Source organism: Aspergillus clavatus, genomic scaffold, assembly GCF_000002715.2.
Source record: "Aspergillus clavatus NRRL 1 1099423829791 genomic scaffold, whole genome shotgun sequence".
Classification (NCBI taxonomy): domain Eukaryota; kingdom Fungi; phylum Ascomycota; class Eurotiomycetes; order Eurotiales; family Aspergillaceae; genus Aspergillus; species Aspergillus clavatus.
In genome coordinates, this window is record NW_001517108.1 from 253,396 (window position 1) to 268,789 (window position 15,394).

General features: G+C 47.1%; 1 protein-coding gene across 1 annotated transcript, besides 11 other annotated features; it reads left to right on the top strand.

Annotated features, from left to right (window-relative positions):
* Positions 1 to 2,173: 2,173 nt before the first annotated feature.
* Positions 2,174 to 2,202: a microsatellite.
* Positions 2,174 to 2,203: a microsatellite.
* A 1,255-nt stretch (positions 2,204 to 3,458) lies between these two features.
* Positions 3,459 to 3,482: a microsatellite.
* A 6,379-nt stretch (positions 3,483 to 9,861) lies between these two features.
* Positions 9,862 to 9,881: a microsatellite.
* Positions 9,882 to 12,182: 2,301 nt separating this feature from the next.
* Positions 12,183 to 12,219: a microsatellite.
* Positions 12,220 to 12,815: 596 nt separating this feature from the next.
* Positions 12,816 to 12,842: a microsatellite.
* Positions 12,816 to 12,843: a microsatellite.
* A 423-nt stretch (positions 12,844 to 13,266) lies between these two features.
* Positions 13,267 to 13,296: a microsatellite.
* Positions 13,297 to 13,423: 127 nt separating this feature from the next.
* Positions 13,424 to 13,459: a microsatellite.
* Positions 13,460 to 14,131: 672 nt separating this feature from the next.
* Positions 14,132 to 14,151: a microsatellite.
* Positions 14,152 to 14,488: 337 nt separating this feature from the next.
* Positions 14,489 to 15,181, top strand: ACLA_068650 (uncharacterized protein; the record flags this gene model as incomplete). The annotated part of the gene is made up of 1 exon (XM_001275262.1): positions 14,489 to 15,181. One exon carries the CDS (start codon positions 14,489 to 14,491, stop codon positions 15,179 to 15,181), a length of 693 nt encoding a protein of 230 aa, XP_001275263.1.
* An 11-nt stretch (positions 15,182 to 15,192) lies between these two features.
* Positions 15,193 to 15,224: a microsatellite.
* The last annotated feature ends 170 nt before the right edge of the window (positions 15,225 to 15,394 follow it).

Below are 15,394 nucleotides of genomic sequence, written 5' to 3' on the forward strand. Positions count from 1 at the left end.
TGCATCTATCAGAAAACCGGTCGATGTTGGGGTATCATGTATCGGACCAATCCATCCTTGAGAACTACCAACATCACTTTCCCTACCAGGAACATGACTCAACGAGGCTCAATACCTTTCGTTCCATAGGCATCCCCTTTGTCGGATACAGCCTTCAGTACCGCGGCCGTCTCCCAAGCAAGTCGACGAGCATCGGACCCAACACAGCAGAGGAAAGTAAGATCTCCCTGTTCCCTAGCTACCCACGCTTTGATCCCCATCAACACCCTCGTTGGAACTGGCTGTGCTAACTACGGCTTGATATCCAGTGATACCATGTGTACATTCTCGCTCTCCGCAGCTCCTGAGAAGTCGGTTACCCAAGTCCTAGCCAGACGAAGCTGGCCGAGCCGGGTTTGTTTTTTCGCAATACAGAAATTCGATTCACACACAGCCTTGCAAAATGGGAATGTCATTTCCAAGACCAGAACGCGTCTGGAGCTACAATTCTCACCATGGATTATAGATGGATCAGCAAAGGAAGTAGCGCTGAGTCTTCCGTGTGTGTGGTCCTTGGTCAAGTTGATGCTCGCACTCGTGGCTGATGCTGCTCTCCGTGCTGTGAGTTCTGCGGTGATTCTACGCCTCGAGTAGATCCCTATTGACCATTCCCACCACTTTCCAATGCTAATTGCTTCGAATTACATCCAGTCAGTTGCCATACCTCATACCAAGACCAGTAGCGGCGCGTTACACCGAACTTGAATCACATAAGGCGCGGCCTTGCGCATACACAAGGATAACTCATCCCCCATCCCATGGGGTTCGCCGACGCCGCGATGTTGAACCCTGAACTCTTCTACCCAGTATTTGGGATATTGAGTGTGACTCAGCCATACAATAACAGCTACCAGGGATGTTCTGGGTGCCTTGGGGCGTATAGTAGGAGGAGACTGATCTCGATAGTGGAAGGTCACCATCCTTCTACTACATACCCTAAACGCAGGCAAGGATATATATTAATGCTGTGGAAGGGAAACTCAGGACTCCATTGCTCGGGTCTGATTTGCTCTGACGTTCCTGAACTGCATGGCGATATCCAACAGCAGCTTGTACTCTAGGAGCCTGATACGTCCTGAACCAGGTTTCGATCACTAACACAGTGCGGTCGATTCCACTTGATGCTTTCTGCGGCTTCGAGGACTAAGCTGTGCGTGCGTGCATACGACTGTTTACACAACACAAGGTCACTCAGCATTTCATCCATCTGTCTCTCATTATGATCGACTTAATGTGTACTGAGAAGGTCTTTACATTATTTTGGCGCATCATTTCCTACGTTCCATATCCAGTTGATACCGAACTGTTTCCCATTCTTGGGATAGGGCAAAACAGCTTGACGTGAATCAGGGCTTACTGTCAGATATCATACGGTACAGATCGGTACGATACCACGAAATACAATACCACAGCACGCGCGGGATTCCTCCGGCCTCAACATCTTCACACCAACCCACGCAATATATTATGTTTTCTGAAGGATCCGGATGGAAGGACAGCCATGCTTCCAAGATCTCATCCGCGTTCCAACGGTTGATCTGATACACATATGGCCTGATCATGACAGGGTCTTCCAAACCCAAGATAGCAAGCAGAGATAGTAGATAGATAGATAGATATCATCCCCGCCATACTCCCCCTAATGTAAACAGATACTTTTGTCCATGTCACGGGGGGGTATACTATTGCATGATAGTTTGTCAGAATACGAAGTAGCCAGCCAGGTCGATGAGGCCTGGCTCTTCCCCCCCTTGGGCTGGCTGGGACAGGAGGGGAGTCCGGCTACGCAGCCTGACTCTGATGATGTGATTCATAGCTCTGGGAGGACACGATCGCCAGAAGAATAGCCGGAGCTGTTTATTCTTTGTTCTCTGCTGGACTGATGATTAATGATTGTATAGATGGATCGATAGTGTATGGAGTAGAAGTGTAGCAGTCCATGGTCCAGGCCTTTGAAGACAACAACAGACTACTACGGAGTCCTTTGCAGTAGTCACGAACAAAGTGGGAAAAAACGGCTTCTGAGCCAAAGCCGACTGGATATGCGAAACTCGACGATCAGCCTCTATCCATCTACCGCTAGCAACCAAGATAGAGACCGAAACAAAGAAAAGCGAAGGGGGGAAACAAAGTCAAAAAAAAAAAAAAAAAAAAAAAAAAAAAACAAGTCGAAACCCCACGATGTTCGTTGTCTATGGCGGAACCTTTCCTTGGGGATTTGGGCGCTGGGATGAGGAACTGTTTACTGAGTTACTACTCCGGATGTAGACAATAGTCTGTTTATTGTCTCCATCGACAGAGACCAAACAAAATACGATGGTAGCTTGTTGAGTCGCTGAGGCCAAAAAAGTTATTATTGTGGATTAAAACGGACATCGCCGATGTAGAAGGTCCGCCAAAGAGATTGATTTGACGGGGGTTTTTTTTAATTTGGATTTGATTTTGTAAATTTGGACGATGATTTTCTAATCAATTCCGCATTTTCGTGGTGGAACAAAGAAAACAGCCTCAAGAAGAAGCCGCGGTGGAGCATCGTTCTCCAAGTACGGGAATTCGGAGTTGATGTTGACTTCTGGAGAACTGGAACCGGAATTGAGACTGGGGGAGCAACTAGCAGTCAGCAATTTCAAATAAACAAAAAACAGTAGTGGTAAGCGATATAAGCATACATACAGAGTACTGCATATCAGCAGGGATATGACACAGCACCCGGGGGATCAGAGCAGCAACAAGATAGGGGATTCGAATGATTTTGAGTCATATGAGAGAGAGAGAGATATCCTAAGTGCCTCAGGTAACTAACTTCTCTACTCCGTACCCTGTCGACAACGTACCTTGATCGAAAAAAGAGAAAAGAAAAAAAGCAGACAATGGAATAGTTCAGATGCAAGACTCAGAGTGTGACCAAACCCGATTCGCGGCCGAAATCTCCTAATTCCGAGTGCAGCAGACCTACAGCCTACAGTAAGAAGTTACTAAGTCACTAAGTTAAGTCACTATGAACTGTACTCCAAAAGGAGGCATTGTAGGTCCTTTGATCCCAGATTATTAATTACCATGTTTGATTGCGCTCCAAGCGACCGTCTGATGCCTGCATGGCCGATACTACCTACGGACCCGACACTCTGGATGAGGGTGTGATGGTCGAGCATTAGTAGCATGATAGAACAGAACCTTGTACAAGTTGGTAGCAAAGTGCTTTTTTCTCCCTCTCTCTCTCTCTCTTTTCTCTTGCTGATAATAATAGTCACACTGTCACAGGAAGCAACACTAGATAAAAGTGGTAACTTAATGCGAGTGGGGATGTGATCAGCAGAAAATGAGATCACTGATGTATGTGGAGTTATGGATATGATGAAGGTCATAATCAAATCAGATAAACAGGTAAGAGGTTATGGGAGTGTGAATAATCAGATATCTTTCTTTTTTTTTTTTTTTTTTTTATTAGTCATGTTTTTACTTTTAGCAGAAAAAAAAAAGCTAGCCAACTCCAAGGCATCTTTTAACACAGCAGAATCGAATCTCACATCGTCAAACTGTCGATCGAAACGGCTGTCCGTGAAGAGTCAAGACTCAAGAGTGCTAGTGCTAGTGGCTATATTTGTGTTACGCTCATACATGACCTGCCCACTTACCCAGGCTCAGGTCAGTAAAGTAGGTGGGTATCAATACGGTTGTCGGTTACAGAAATGTCTGGACTCGGGGTACATTTTATTATTGGTACAGATAGAGAGAGATTACAAGAATAATAGTATGACCCCCGTTATAACCCACTAATATAATCAACTGCGCCGCAATATACACAGTATAGCTGGAGCAACCAGGGGAAAGAAGATAGCAGTACTACCTTGCGCGATAATAATGATCCATGGTCTGGAACGATCTTCTGTTGGACAACTGACAAAGGTAAGGATCATTCCAAATTGCGGCACAGTCAAGCTACATATATGCGACATGGGTAGATAAATGATGGGATGAATCAAGTCGGCTCAGGTGCATAGCGCTATTACTTACTCTAACTTCGGATGCTGGAGCCTTGGTAAAAGGACTTATGGATAATGGGAGAGCTGCCCCACGTGTTGGGTGCAGGGGTCCAGCTTCAACTAATGACAAAACAGGTAAAATACACAGGTTGTTGTTTATTTACCAGTTACCACTGAGCCACTCAGGCACTGACAGGAGCAGAGATATTCGGAGTTGCTGTCGATGATAAATGGTCATGATTCATGTACATACCTTGGATAGTTACAGTAGTAAAGAACAATGGGGCGAAACGAGGGCAGAGGAATCAGCCATACTAGGAACCTTACCACTCAGAGGTCAACGGTGAATTTCTCTCACCATCCTCTGCACTTTACAAAGATGTTCAGACATTCGCACAGACTCTGAAGGAATGATATAAGGCAAATCAGCAGTGAGGGATTCCGCAGCATTTCTCATTCAGCAATAGGAGTTCATCGCATGTGTCAGAACTCAGTCCTCCACAACGCCACGATGTAAGTCCGCCCTAGAGTCCTTCCTTTTCGGGAATGCGAGCAGAATAGCACCAAGTATCCGGGGAGAGTCGTTGACTCAGTAGTCATTGCTTACGGAGTACAATAATAATGAATGACCAACAGATCAAACCTCCAAAAAGAAATCAAGTAGGTGAAGAACAAGGCTGATATCATCCGATGCGATTCCAGAATCCAGTTGAGGTTCGAAGGATTCGTACTACTACTGCGCCGGGTGTCCACTGAGATCCTTCACATTAAGTTCCCCTCGTGCATCTTTGTCCCACATGTTCAGGCCGAACAAGAAGGCAAGGGACATGTCAATGTCTATCCGGCTCCGTCGACGGTCAGACCATATCCTGAAGCAGCCTCGAAGGGGAGGTGTCTGTCCAGAGTTCTGCATCTGTTCCTCTCAGCGAGGCATTCCATGCCCCACGCTCAGATAAACTGCACGGTGTACGCCCTGTTTGTCACACAACACCAAAGAACGCTACGCTGATTTGTCTTCAAGGTGTAAGGAGGTTGACCATATACAAAATATGATAAGTGGACTTACTTTCAGTGACAGCCTTTTTCCTCAGTCCACTGCAGAGCGCATGATGCCCGCAAAGCCGTCAATCACCTGTCATTCCAAACCATTCTTCAAGATAACTCTGCGTGGAGAAGCCGGGTACTGGTTGCTCTTCTCGCCCCTTACTTCGGCCGCGTGAAAGACAGGTGGCCTCTGTTCAGGAATGGGAATTGGCCACATTGAGACTTCGAATTATGAGCCTTGAGCAATTGAATACTAAACACAGCAGAAGTCGCTGAACAACCGTTTGAGGCTACCGCTATGAGGAACTATGACCATTCCAGCTCGTGGTGGCTTCGACAAGTGCCGCCGGCGATCCCACTATCAGAACGCCGCAATATGGCACGGAAGAGAACCCGTAAAAGACGGACTACGGACCTTCTTCAGTTCTACACAGTATCTCCATCAAAATGACTAGTGCGTCACTAAGAATGACTAGAATGTTTTTTGTCCCGCCTACTGAAGTTAGTTGATGATCAAAGGGATCTCCCGTCCACTCCGCGTACTGGACCATAGCTTCGAAGGCTGGATAACCATTGGCAGAGAAGGATGGACCATGGAGTATCGTGTATGATCCCGAACGCCATTCCTGCTCAATTTGAAGAGTGAATAGCAATCGCTCGCAGAAAAGGGATGATGATCTGAGCTATGACATAGCCCTGAGTGTTCAGAGCGCGCACACATCACACCGGGAAATGTTTGGCTGAGGCCATCATGGCGGACAGACCATCGGTTTCCGGAATTCATCGCTAGATATGTCTCTGATTCATAGCGTACAGCGGACGTGCAGGCCAGGTCAAGAATCATTTTTCAGGTCGTTGTACGCAACCCCCCTGACCAGATGGCTCTTCGTGACCGGTTCGTCTCAATTGGAATAAACAACAGATTGCATAGCGGCATGAACTGCACGGTCAATCATCCTGGGGCCAAGACTCAGTAAGCGGCATATTGGGGTCCATCCAACCGAGATGGCTCAACCGCAACAGGACTGCGTAGTGTGTACTGTCATCTGTAATCCCTGGTACATCGGACGATGGAAAGACACCTCCGATTTACAGTGGGCAGTGGCACGGTGAGGGCGATGGGCTATGGATGTTCGGCGGATCGGCTGCCGGCTCTATCGCTCATTTGTTGATCTGAACTTTGATCATTTTCGCTATCGGTCTCGATTCTGCTTGACAATAATGATATTCCTCAAACTTGAAGCCTGAGTACGGAGTCGATAGTGGATACTATCTTAGTGCTAGCTGGCAGATATCTATAGTCTACCTAGAACCTACACCGGATGGTAGTTAATTGGTATTTGGTACTTATGCAAAACGGCAGTCCACCTGCTCATTCGCTAGGGGTCGGCCGCTCGCACCGAGGAGGTAATATCAAGAAATAAATTAAGGCTTTGAGCTCTTTTGCAGAGTAGGTAGGTGCTATTAGGTAGTCGGTGTAAGGTATGGTATTACTATACCCTAGGTAGTATATTATAGTTAACTTCCGCGGACCAGCACAGTTCGCGCTTGTTCCTTCGGTTAATCTCAACCATCAGATCAGTGAGAATTGGCCCATTCTTGGAGACTCCCTCTACAACAGGCTGTTAATTCCCACGGCTCACGCCAATGAGAAGCACCGTATTCCTTCGTCGGCTACCAGGTGGAGATGCCGTGCCCCGACTAGGCTGATTTATTCGAACTTCGAAGTAAGGCTGGGGGCTCAACCCGATGAATCCAATACCGGAATACGGGTAATGGGGGCCACGGAGCCTCCAGGCGGACCACAACAAAGCCCCGAGCCTCCGACAGGCGAACATGATCACGTTTCACAATCACGGCTCACAATCACGATCTGGACTTGAGCCTCAGGAGACATTAGGGAACCAACTCACCACTGACTTGACTGACCCTGGGCCCTAGCAAGTTGCTCCATATCGACGATGTCACCTTAATCTCGGTTATTCCCCTTTGATAGATTATCGCCATCTATGACCTATCGATCTTCGACAACGCCTGCTGCTAGCGGCCTCTGTAAAGTGTACCGAGTAGAGGACTAGTAAATACCTACCTAGTATCAAGCAAGGTTGATCGGACTCCGGAGCCAACAATATACATCCCTTCCAACCAATAACAGCGCAACCCGCCTACACAACGAGTCAGTCAAAACTCTCAACTTAGCTCCCTTGGATCCAGGATTCCAGGTATTACCATTCACCGCCGAATTCTAAAAAAAAATCACCAACAGGAAACGAAGCCACGCGGGCTGCCCACGTCAATATACTCTCACGTGATCGAAAGCGTCTGCGGGTATGCGTGTGACGTGACGGGGGTTCTTCAATCTACTGACGGAACACGGAACAGAACAGCGAACAGAAAAGGGAGAGAGAACAGGGATTTGTACCCCCCCTGGTCGGGGGGATCGATTAACGTTGCTACAGTGCCCCCATCTAGTTTGGCTTGGGCAGAAACCAGGGGAGCCAGAGAGCCAGAGAGCAATTATGTCAACCAGAACGGGGATCGACGGTTTTGTCGTACTTGGAGGAGTTGGTTGTCTCGTGTACGGGAGCAGAAGGAAGACATCGGCCGAAGATCGACAGGCAGATGCGGTCATCCCGTCACCGCTAGCTATAAACTGTAATCCCATTCCCATCAGCTGCAGCAAGGAGAATAGGAATCTATTTCTCCGAGGTTTCTCCTGCTGTGATTTTTCTGTTTCGGGGTGGTCGCTGTACAAGCATCATGTGATCAAGCAACAAGTTCTTGTTCAGCAAGGGGAGAAACGCGTGAGATGTTCTTAACCAACCAGAGGTCAATAATACCGTAGAGAGAGTATGGAAGTGAGTACCTAAGTACTTCATACCGACGGAATTCGAATGTCTGTCCTATCTCATGTGCATGTTGCAGTTGCAGATTGATCATCAGGCAAATTGGCAGGTCGCGACGCAATTGTATTGTTGGCTCGAAGCTTGCGCAAGTTGACTGTGCCGCAATTTTCCAACCACTACCTACTCTCTACGGAGTGAGTAGTGCTATCTAACTACCTAGTTATGCACAGGCGTCAGAGCCACCCGCCACCGTTCCCCAGCACTGACTGTTTTTTTTATTAATTATTAAATTGGCGGATGAGCGATGGAACCATCAATCAATCAACCTTGGTCAAAATCGAGTTTCTGTGGTACTGAGGCCACTTAATCCCCCCCTGTTGACTCTGGAAATATCAGTCTGCGCGATTGAGGAGGGGGTGTTATCTGAACCCCCAAAAAAGTACTACTCTCTTTACCTAGGCGCGCGCCCCCTCCGAGCTCCCGTGCAAGTACATACTACGTACTGCGTCGACAGCAGAGTACATAGAAGGGGTAACGATTTTCGCCATGATGCGAGGATGATGAAAATCTTCAGACAAAGAGGTAGGCAGTCATGCCGCGTTCTGGAGGATCCTCCTAGTCTTAGTAGTATGGAGTAGTTAGGCACTCTACTACTACTCACTACTCTGTACTAACTACTGAGATCCCGCAATGAGGGAAGGGGGAAAAAAAGAGGAAAAAAAAAAAGGCAAGATCAAAACAGCTGACGTTTTCTTTTCTCTTTTTTTTTTCACCTCCATAACCTTCTTTTTTGTCAGTCCGAAACCAATCATCAGACTGCTAGGCGACACCATGAATCAATGTTATGGCAGTGCTAAGCAAGTCCGATTTATTTATTTCCTTCAGCCTGTTGGAAGTTGGCCTTTGAAGATTGGTCTCCATTTGAGTGGGGAGGGAGGTCGCTGCTTGTAGGTTGTTTGTATGTTACAGTTTTTGCCTACTATGTACTTGCAAAGTACAATGTGACATTGCCCTGAGTCGTTCGAAACCACTTGACCAGGGGTCAGTCTCAACATTAGGCGAGATTCATCAGCCATCTGCCAGTGACAATTGATTCACTGACTCTCGGTTCTTCTATTGCCTCATGTCTGTGATGCTCAACTCATCTCATCAATACCATAGTAGGTAGTATCCATAAGATACAGTACTCGTACCCACCGTGATTCCTGTGACCATACATGACGAAGTCTTCTCAATTAGGAAATCCCTTTGATTACTCCGGACACACCTGCTGGAGGCTTACTCCGTAGTTCTCGATGAAGTATAGGCTTACTAATTACTATGGTGGGCCTAAGGCGTCCAGCATGATAACATGCACCCCCACCACTGCCACTTGGATAGTGGCATCCAAGTGGCAGTGGCAGTGGCACGCACGCGGTCAGGCTGAAGGATGAGAACTCAAAAAACTTACTCATGATGACTACTGTCCACTAGCCTGATCAACCTATGCATCTTCTCGGGTTCTGTCTCCTGACAGGTTCTACCAAGACTTCCATCCTTCGTCGTGGCTGGAGGCCCTAAACGATCTTGGAAATATTGGGGGCTGTTTTTTTTTTTTTTTTCCTGGCCTTCTGGGCATGTTCGGTCCAGTCATCGCCCTTCATCTACCGCAATTAGTATGGGAATTATTACAGTAGCAGGCTGCCAGACTCTAGAGGCATGCAGGCTCGGACTAAAGCCCATGAGTCGGCCGATTCTGGGGCAAAGAGTCATAGTACGGATCTGCTATGATTGTGCATTTGTGCTTGTAGATTGCCTCGCGGCTGTTATGCGTAGGATCTTAGTACGGAGTACTCCGTACTAATTTACTATCACATTCGCAGCACTCCAGACCACCACGCCCTCTACGTACCTTTCTGAAGGCTGATTCACGGGCATATGCAGAGATAACATCTGAAATTCTAGGATGGAAAAAAAAAAAAAAAAAAAAGCAAGCCACATACACTGTCTGAGGAGGTGGGAAAGACATAATGATTGCGCAAGATGCACTGCAGGCAGATAGATGCAGATAGAGTAGCAAAAGAATTGCTTTCTTTTTCTTTTTCTTTTTTTTGGACTGAATATTCTTTTTTTATTATTTTTTCTATATGTTTGAGCGGGGGGAATGAACCAGCAGATCATCTCATGAATGCAGATATGTGCTGGCAGTTTCTGCAGATTGGTATCTGGACTGCGTGGTTGTGTATGTACTATGTATGCTTCCTGTATGCATGTGTGACAATCTCCTTGAAGCGTGACCTGAACTCGAAAAAAAAGCCAAAATTCGAATGGAAGGATTCACGGAAACTCTTCAGGATGATTTCTAGGTAAACTTTCTGATCCTGACAGTTGACACCCCCCCCCCACCAAAAAAAAAAGAAAAACAAAAATGAAGATTAAACACATTTCCATCCTGGGATTATCCCACCAATCTTCTTAATAATGACAAGTTTTTTGATTATTTATTCTTCTTCTGATAGTCGAAAAGCACTTTGTACTACTATTTACATAGTACTGACTGCTGACTGACTTCGGGGACCCACACACATCGTGTGCTTGCTGTCAAGCCAAATGTCAACGAAAACTCAACTACACAACACCGACTTCTGTACTGGGTAAAAAGCTGACCGTCCCGTCAGCACCCTTGTGTAATCTGAGACCAGAAGAGCTAGACAGCAGGAAAACGCTCCACAAGGATTGGTCAGAGCGTCCCAGTACCACGGTTCACCCTGCAAGCCACTGCAGGTTGGGCTGTCGACTTGACGCACCCGCATCCAATAGACGCCGTTTATTGCGTCCGTTGTTGTTGGTTTTCCTTTCCCCCCCACCTCCCTTTCTTCTCTCCTCCTTTCAGTCTACATTAGCACAAGTCAGCCTATCCGATGAGGCTACCAAGTACCAAGTATCAACTTTCCAAGCAGAATGTCGTAGTGAGCTGCTCGAGGACCTGCAGTGATCCTTTTACCCATGCTATTATTGCATTGAGGCAATTAAGACAGGCTTCTTCATGCTTGATCTGACAGGGAAAAAAGGAATCCCGACCCCATGCTTGATTCATTAGCTACGAGTAATGAGGCGATGAACCGCGTGAGAAAGAGAGAGACAGAGACGAGTCAAGGGTCGAGACCAGCTCAGGTAATTTATTTCTGGGGAGCGCTTCTTTCTCATCTGTTCGGTAACTGACTATTGGACCTGGGAGGATTTGTGATTCAATCAATGGCTCGAAAGACTCCTTCTTGAATTAGAATATGGAGCTGCTACCGGCATGATCAGTGGTCCATCTCACGAAGCTTCCTTGAAGAAAATCTTTCCTCCGTGGTCCGTCCTCACTCCTGAATCATAATCCAAAACTAGACAACAATGAAAATCAAGAAGCGAACAGTGGGTTCTATGATGGAGAACGGGCCATTGGGCGAAGTGCTCCACTTGCAATGGGACAGTGTACACTCTACAGTTTAGTTAATCAGGTAGTTATCTACCTAGTCATTACTCGTTACTCGTTACAGCCCTGATCGATTCGATTTGACTCTCGTCAAAAGATCCATACAGAGGACGGATCACGGAGGAATGACCCTTGGCGTCGTCTGATGTTCCAGAGCCCTGAAGGTTGGCCTGAGAAGCGTGAACCCTGTTGCAAATGTTTCGCTTCGGTGACCGCGAGACATTCGGCCATTGCAGCCAGCGTCACTGGTGAACCTATCAGCTCCGGGAACCCGAATCTTCTCATGCAGTGGCAGGGCTGCAGACTGTGTCCAGTGAGTGTGTATCTAAAAGTATGAAGTGTTACGCCACAATTTGGGCTGGAGCCATTGGTCGGCTCGGCTTATTTTTTTTTTCTTTCTTCTTGTTGGTTATCCTTCAATCTAATCCCCGTCGATAGATAACCTTGGCCTTGTTGATTTTGGGGGGGGGGAGGGGTTCCTCGAAACGGCTTGGTTCGGTCGAATCGACACAAAAACAAAATCACAGATACTTTGCAAGTTTGCATTTGGCATCCTGAGAATTCCTCCTGATAAACCCAAATTCTATATTTGATATGATTTATGATTTGCTCTCTCGCCCAATCAGACGGGAGATCATTTTCACAAATGTGAGTGGACGGGAAAAAGGAAGACTGGCCCAACTCCACCTCATTTTGATACATTCCGTTCCCCATCGTCGATCCATAGATATTCGTAGCGCGACGAGATACTACTTACTACTACTGTTTAGGTACTTACTGAATCACTAAGGTTTTCTTCAGACATTGCAGTTTTTTTTTTTTTTTTTTCTTTTTCTTTTTCTTTTTTATCATCTTCATTTATTATTTTCTATTATTTATCTTTATGTTTTGATCCTCGTATACGAGCAGCCATGATCTCGCGGGATTTGCTTTGGTTTCGGACATTTGAAAGAAAGGATATTGTAAGATAGTCATGAAGAATTTGGAATTTCTTCTCATGAACCATAGAGTAGGTAGTTACTAGTTAGCTATCGTTTGAGGCTACATTGGGTACATCATCCACGGTGAATGGTTGCATGCATATCTTACCTCAATTCGACACCTCCATCCTGATCTTCTTCTCTTTCTGCTACGAATGAGTTAGTAACAGTTTCACTTCTTCTTCTTGCCCCCCCTTTTTCCTTGTCTCATTATTTACTCATTATTAAGATCTTACCCCCCGCGCTGTGGCCAAACCTCCGTGTAGGTGATGATTGTGTCATCGGTGTCAAAAACCATCAGGGTTCATCGAGTTGCCCCATCCTGGACCTGACCCATATTAACCTTGTCAATATAGCCGCGAAAGAGACACCACTGTTTACCAGTTCTGTCTAACGTCCATTCTAAAGCGGATCATCGTCACATCCGAGGGTGTAACTCTGTCAATTAATTCCGTCTCCCCTACTATCTATCTATCTATCTATCTATCTATATTTTTTTTTTTCTCTTTGTTGCCATTTGCGGCTCCTCCGACAGACCCCCCCCGGTTCTTTTCGACTTTTGAGATACCCTTGTCAACCGGAGGATTAAGCATCCAAGGTACGGACAAAGGAGTATAGGAACTAGACTTTCGCTTTCTTTCTGGATAGCAGCAATCAGGTAGAACATCTCCGGAAGACAGCCCGAGCAGGGGGGGAACGAAAAGTTAACTGAGCAATAAAAGAAAAAAACAAAAAAAGAGGAAGTATTGGAAAAGCGAGCCGATTCAACGGTGAACACCAAGCATATCGACTTTCTCCTGCACGACGTTGGCCAACGTGACCTTTCTCTTCTGCCTCTGGATGGGTTGAGGATTCTCCACTCAACCCTGTTGTTCGACTTCTAGTCTACCGGACTACCAACTAGACTACTATTACTACTTACTTGCCTGCCTACCTGCCTGCCTATACCCTGTTGAACGACATCTCTCAGTGGCGAACTTTCCTTCCTCATCTTCTCCTTCTGTGGTTTCTCGGGTCTCTCAAACGAATATCCTTGCATATCCTCTACAAGGAAGAAAAAAAAAAAAAAAAAGAGAGAGAGAGAAAGAGAGAGAGAGAGAAGGGAGAAACAAAAAAAGATCAATTGTAGAAAGGGAGGCAGACATACATAGTTGCGCTCAGGCTCGACCAACATCTCCAAACCCCGACTCATTGTCTGCCTTGTCAACATTCCAATATCCCCTCAGGTTTTGGTGGTTATTTGGTCGAGTCGGCTTGACTCGACATTAGACCATAATCTCCTTTTCCCACCCCCTTGGGTCTACAGCTACACTACTTCCACCAACACCACACCGGGACGAAAGAGTTGCCTGCAGCAGTGCAATTTCAACCCCATCCCCTGTTCTGGCGCTACGCATCACTCCGGAATCGACTGTCCATCCAGCATCATTGCGTACCCGCCGTAGGACGCTACGCTCTCCACAGCCAGACTGACAGGGGGCGCAGTCGGTCTCTATTACAGGCCGACGAGATCCAAGGACTCGGTACGCTGCATGGGTTAGGAACGACTAACGGAACACTTGGCGGCCTGTACCCTCATTTAAGAGTCCAACCGGGTGTCTTCTAGTGTGTTGGTGAAGCTCTTGAGAAGAAAATCATTGTTCCAAATAACCCTTTCTTGTCGCCCTCCGTTCCCCCTCTTGTGTCTCTTCTCTGGCCTGTCGTTGATCTTCTTTTGCAACCTACAAACACTTGTCTTTTGCAAAAGCGCCAGACTGCAGAGTGGCTGAGAGACAATAACACCACCACCACCACCACCAGACTCCTACGATCCGTCTATCAATCAGCCTTGCTGTCCGTCTGTTGTGAAAGGGTTCGAGATAGTAACCCAACAACCAACAATTAGCCTTCCCTTCTTCTCTCCACTTAAAGGGTAAAAGGGTGCCGTTGCCTTGCATCTTCATCACCATCAACCTTGCTCCCATCGGCGGTTGTTCTCTCGACGTCTGTGTTGCGTCCCTTCTTTTTTTTTTATTCCCCTGCTTCGTCGGCCTCGATTTTGTTACGCTACCCTCTCCCCTTCCCCACTCCTCTACAACTACAACGATTCCTCGAATCGATTGTCTCAGGCGCATCAATTCTACCCACCGAAACAAGATGGACTCGCGAACTAGCTTCATGCCATCGTCTCGCCAGAGCCGAATGGCCATTGATTCGTTGTTGAACCCACCAACGGACACCGACTCCTCAGAATCCCGATCCCACCATTCCTTCTCGAGCCAGCAATACTCGCCGCACTATCCCCCAAGTCCCAACCGCTACTACTACTCTTCTCAGTATGGGGAGAGCCACATCTATCCCGAGACCCCCGGGTCTTCTCAGGACCAGATGTTCATGTCCTATCGACCCAGATCGACAGATTCGTCACCAGGCCCTTACTCCCGGGACCGGTATGACTCTGTCTCCAGCAGCTCTAGCACCGCTGCTGAGCGGCGCCGGCCGCCTCGGCCCAAGTACGAAGAAGAGGAGATGTACTTCATCTGGTACCACCGCGTGGACCTCTGCCAAGAATGGAAAGAGGTGCGCGAGAGCTTCAACCGCCAGTTCCCCAATCGCCAACGGCGGGGATTCCAGGGGATCCAGTGCAAGTTCTACCGATTCATCAAGGAGAAGAACTGTCCTACGCTGCGGGAGCAGCGACGGATGCGGGACGGCGAGTTCCTCCGCGAGGGTTCAACGATCGTAGATCCATCGGCTCCACGTTATGGAGTGGTGGACTACGCCAAAGTGTGGTACCCGTGGATGCGAGAGCCCAAAGACCAAGTCTTGAGTCGACGCATATCCGCATAACTTGTTTTGTGTTCTGTCTGTTTTTCTTTCTTTCCTTCTTTCTAGGATCCCTTCATTCGTTACGGCTGCATTCACACGCAAGATACCTCTTGAAGTTTATTTGCGATTTGAGTTTCTGCATGTGGAGGTCTTGTTTTCCTCGTTCTTCTCTTCTCCCCTTTTCTTCCGATCAGAGTTTCTCCTTTCACGGGATATGTTTTATGGTAATGTTTG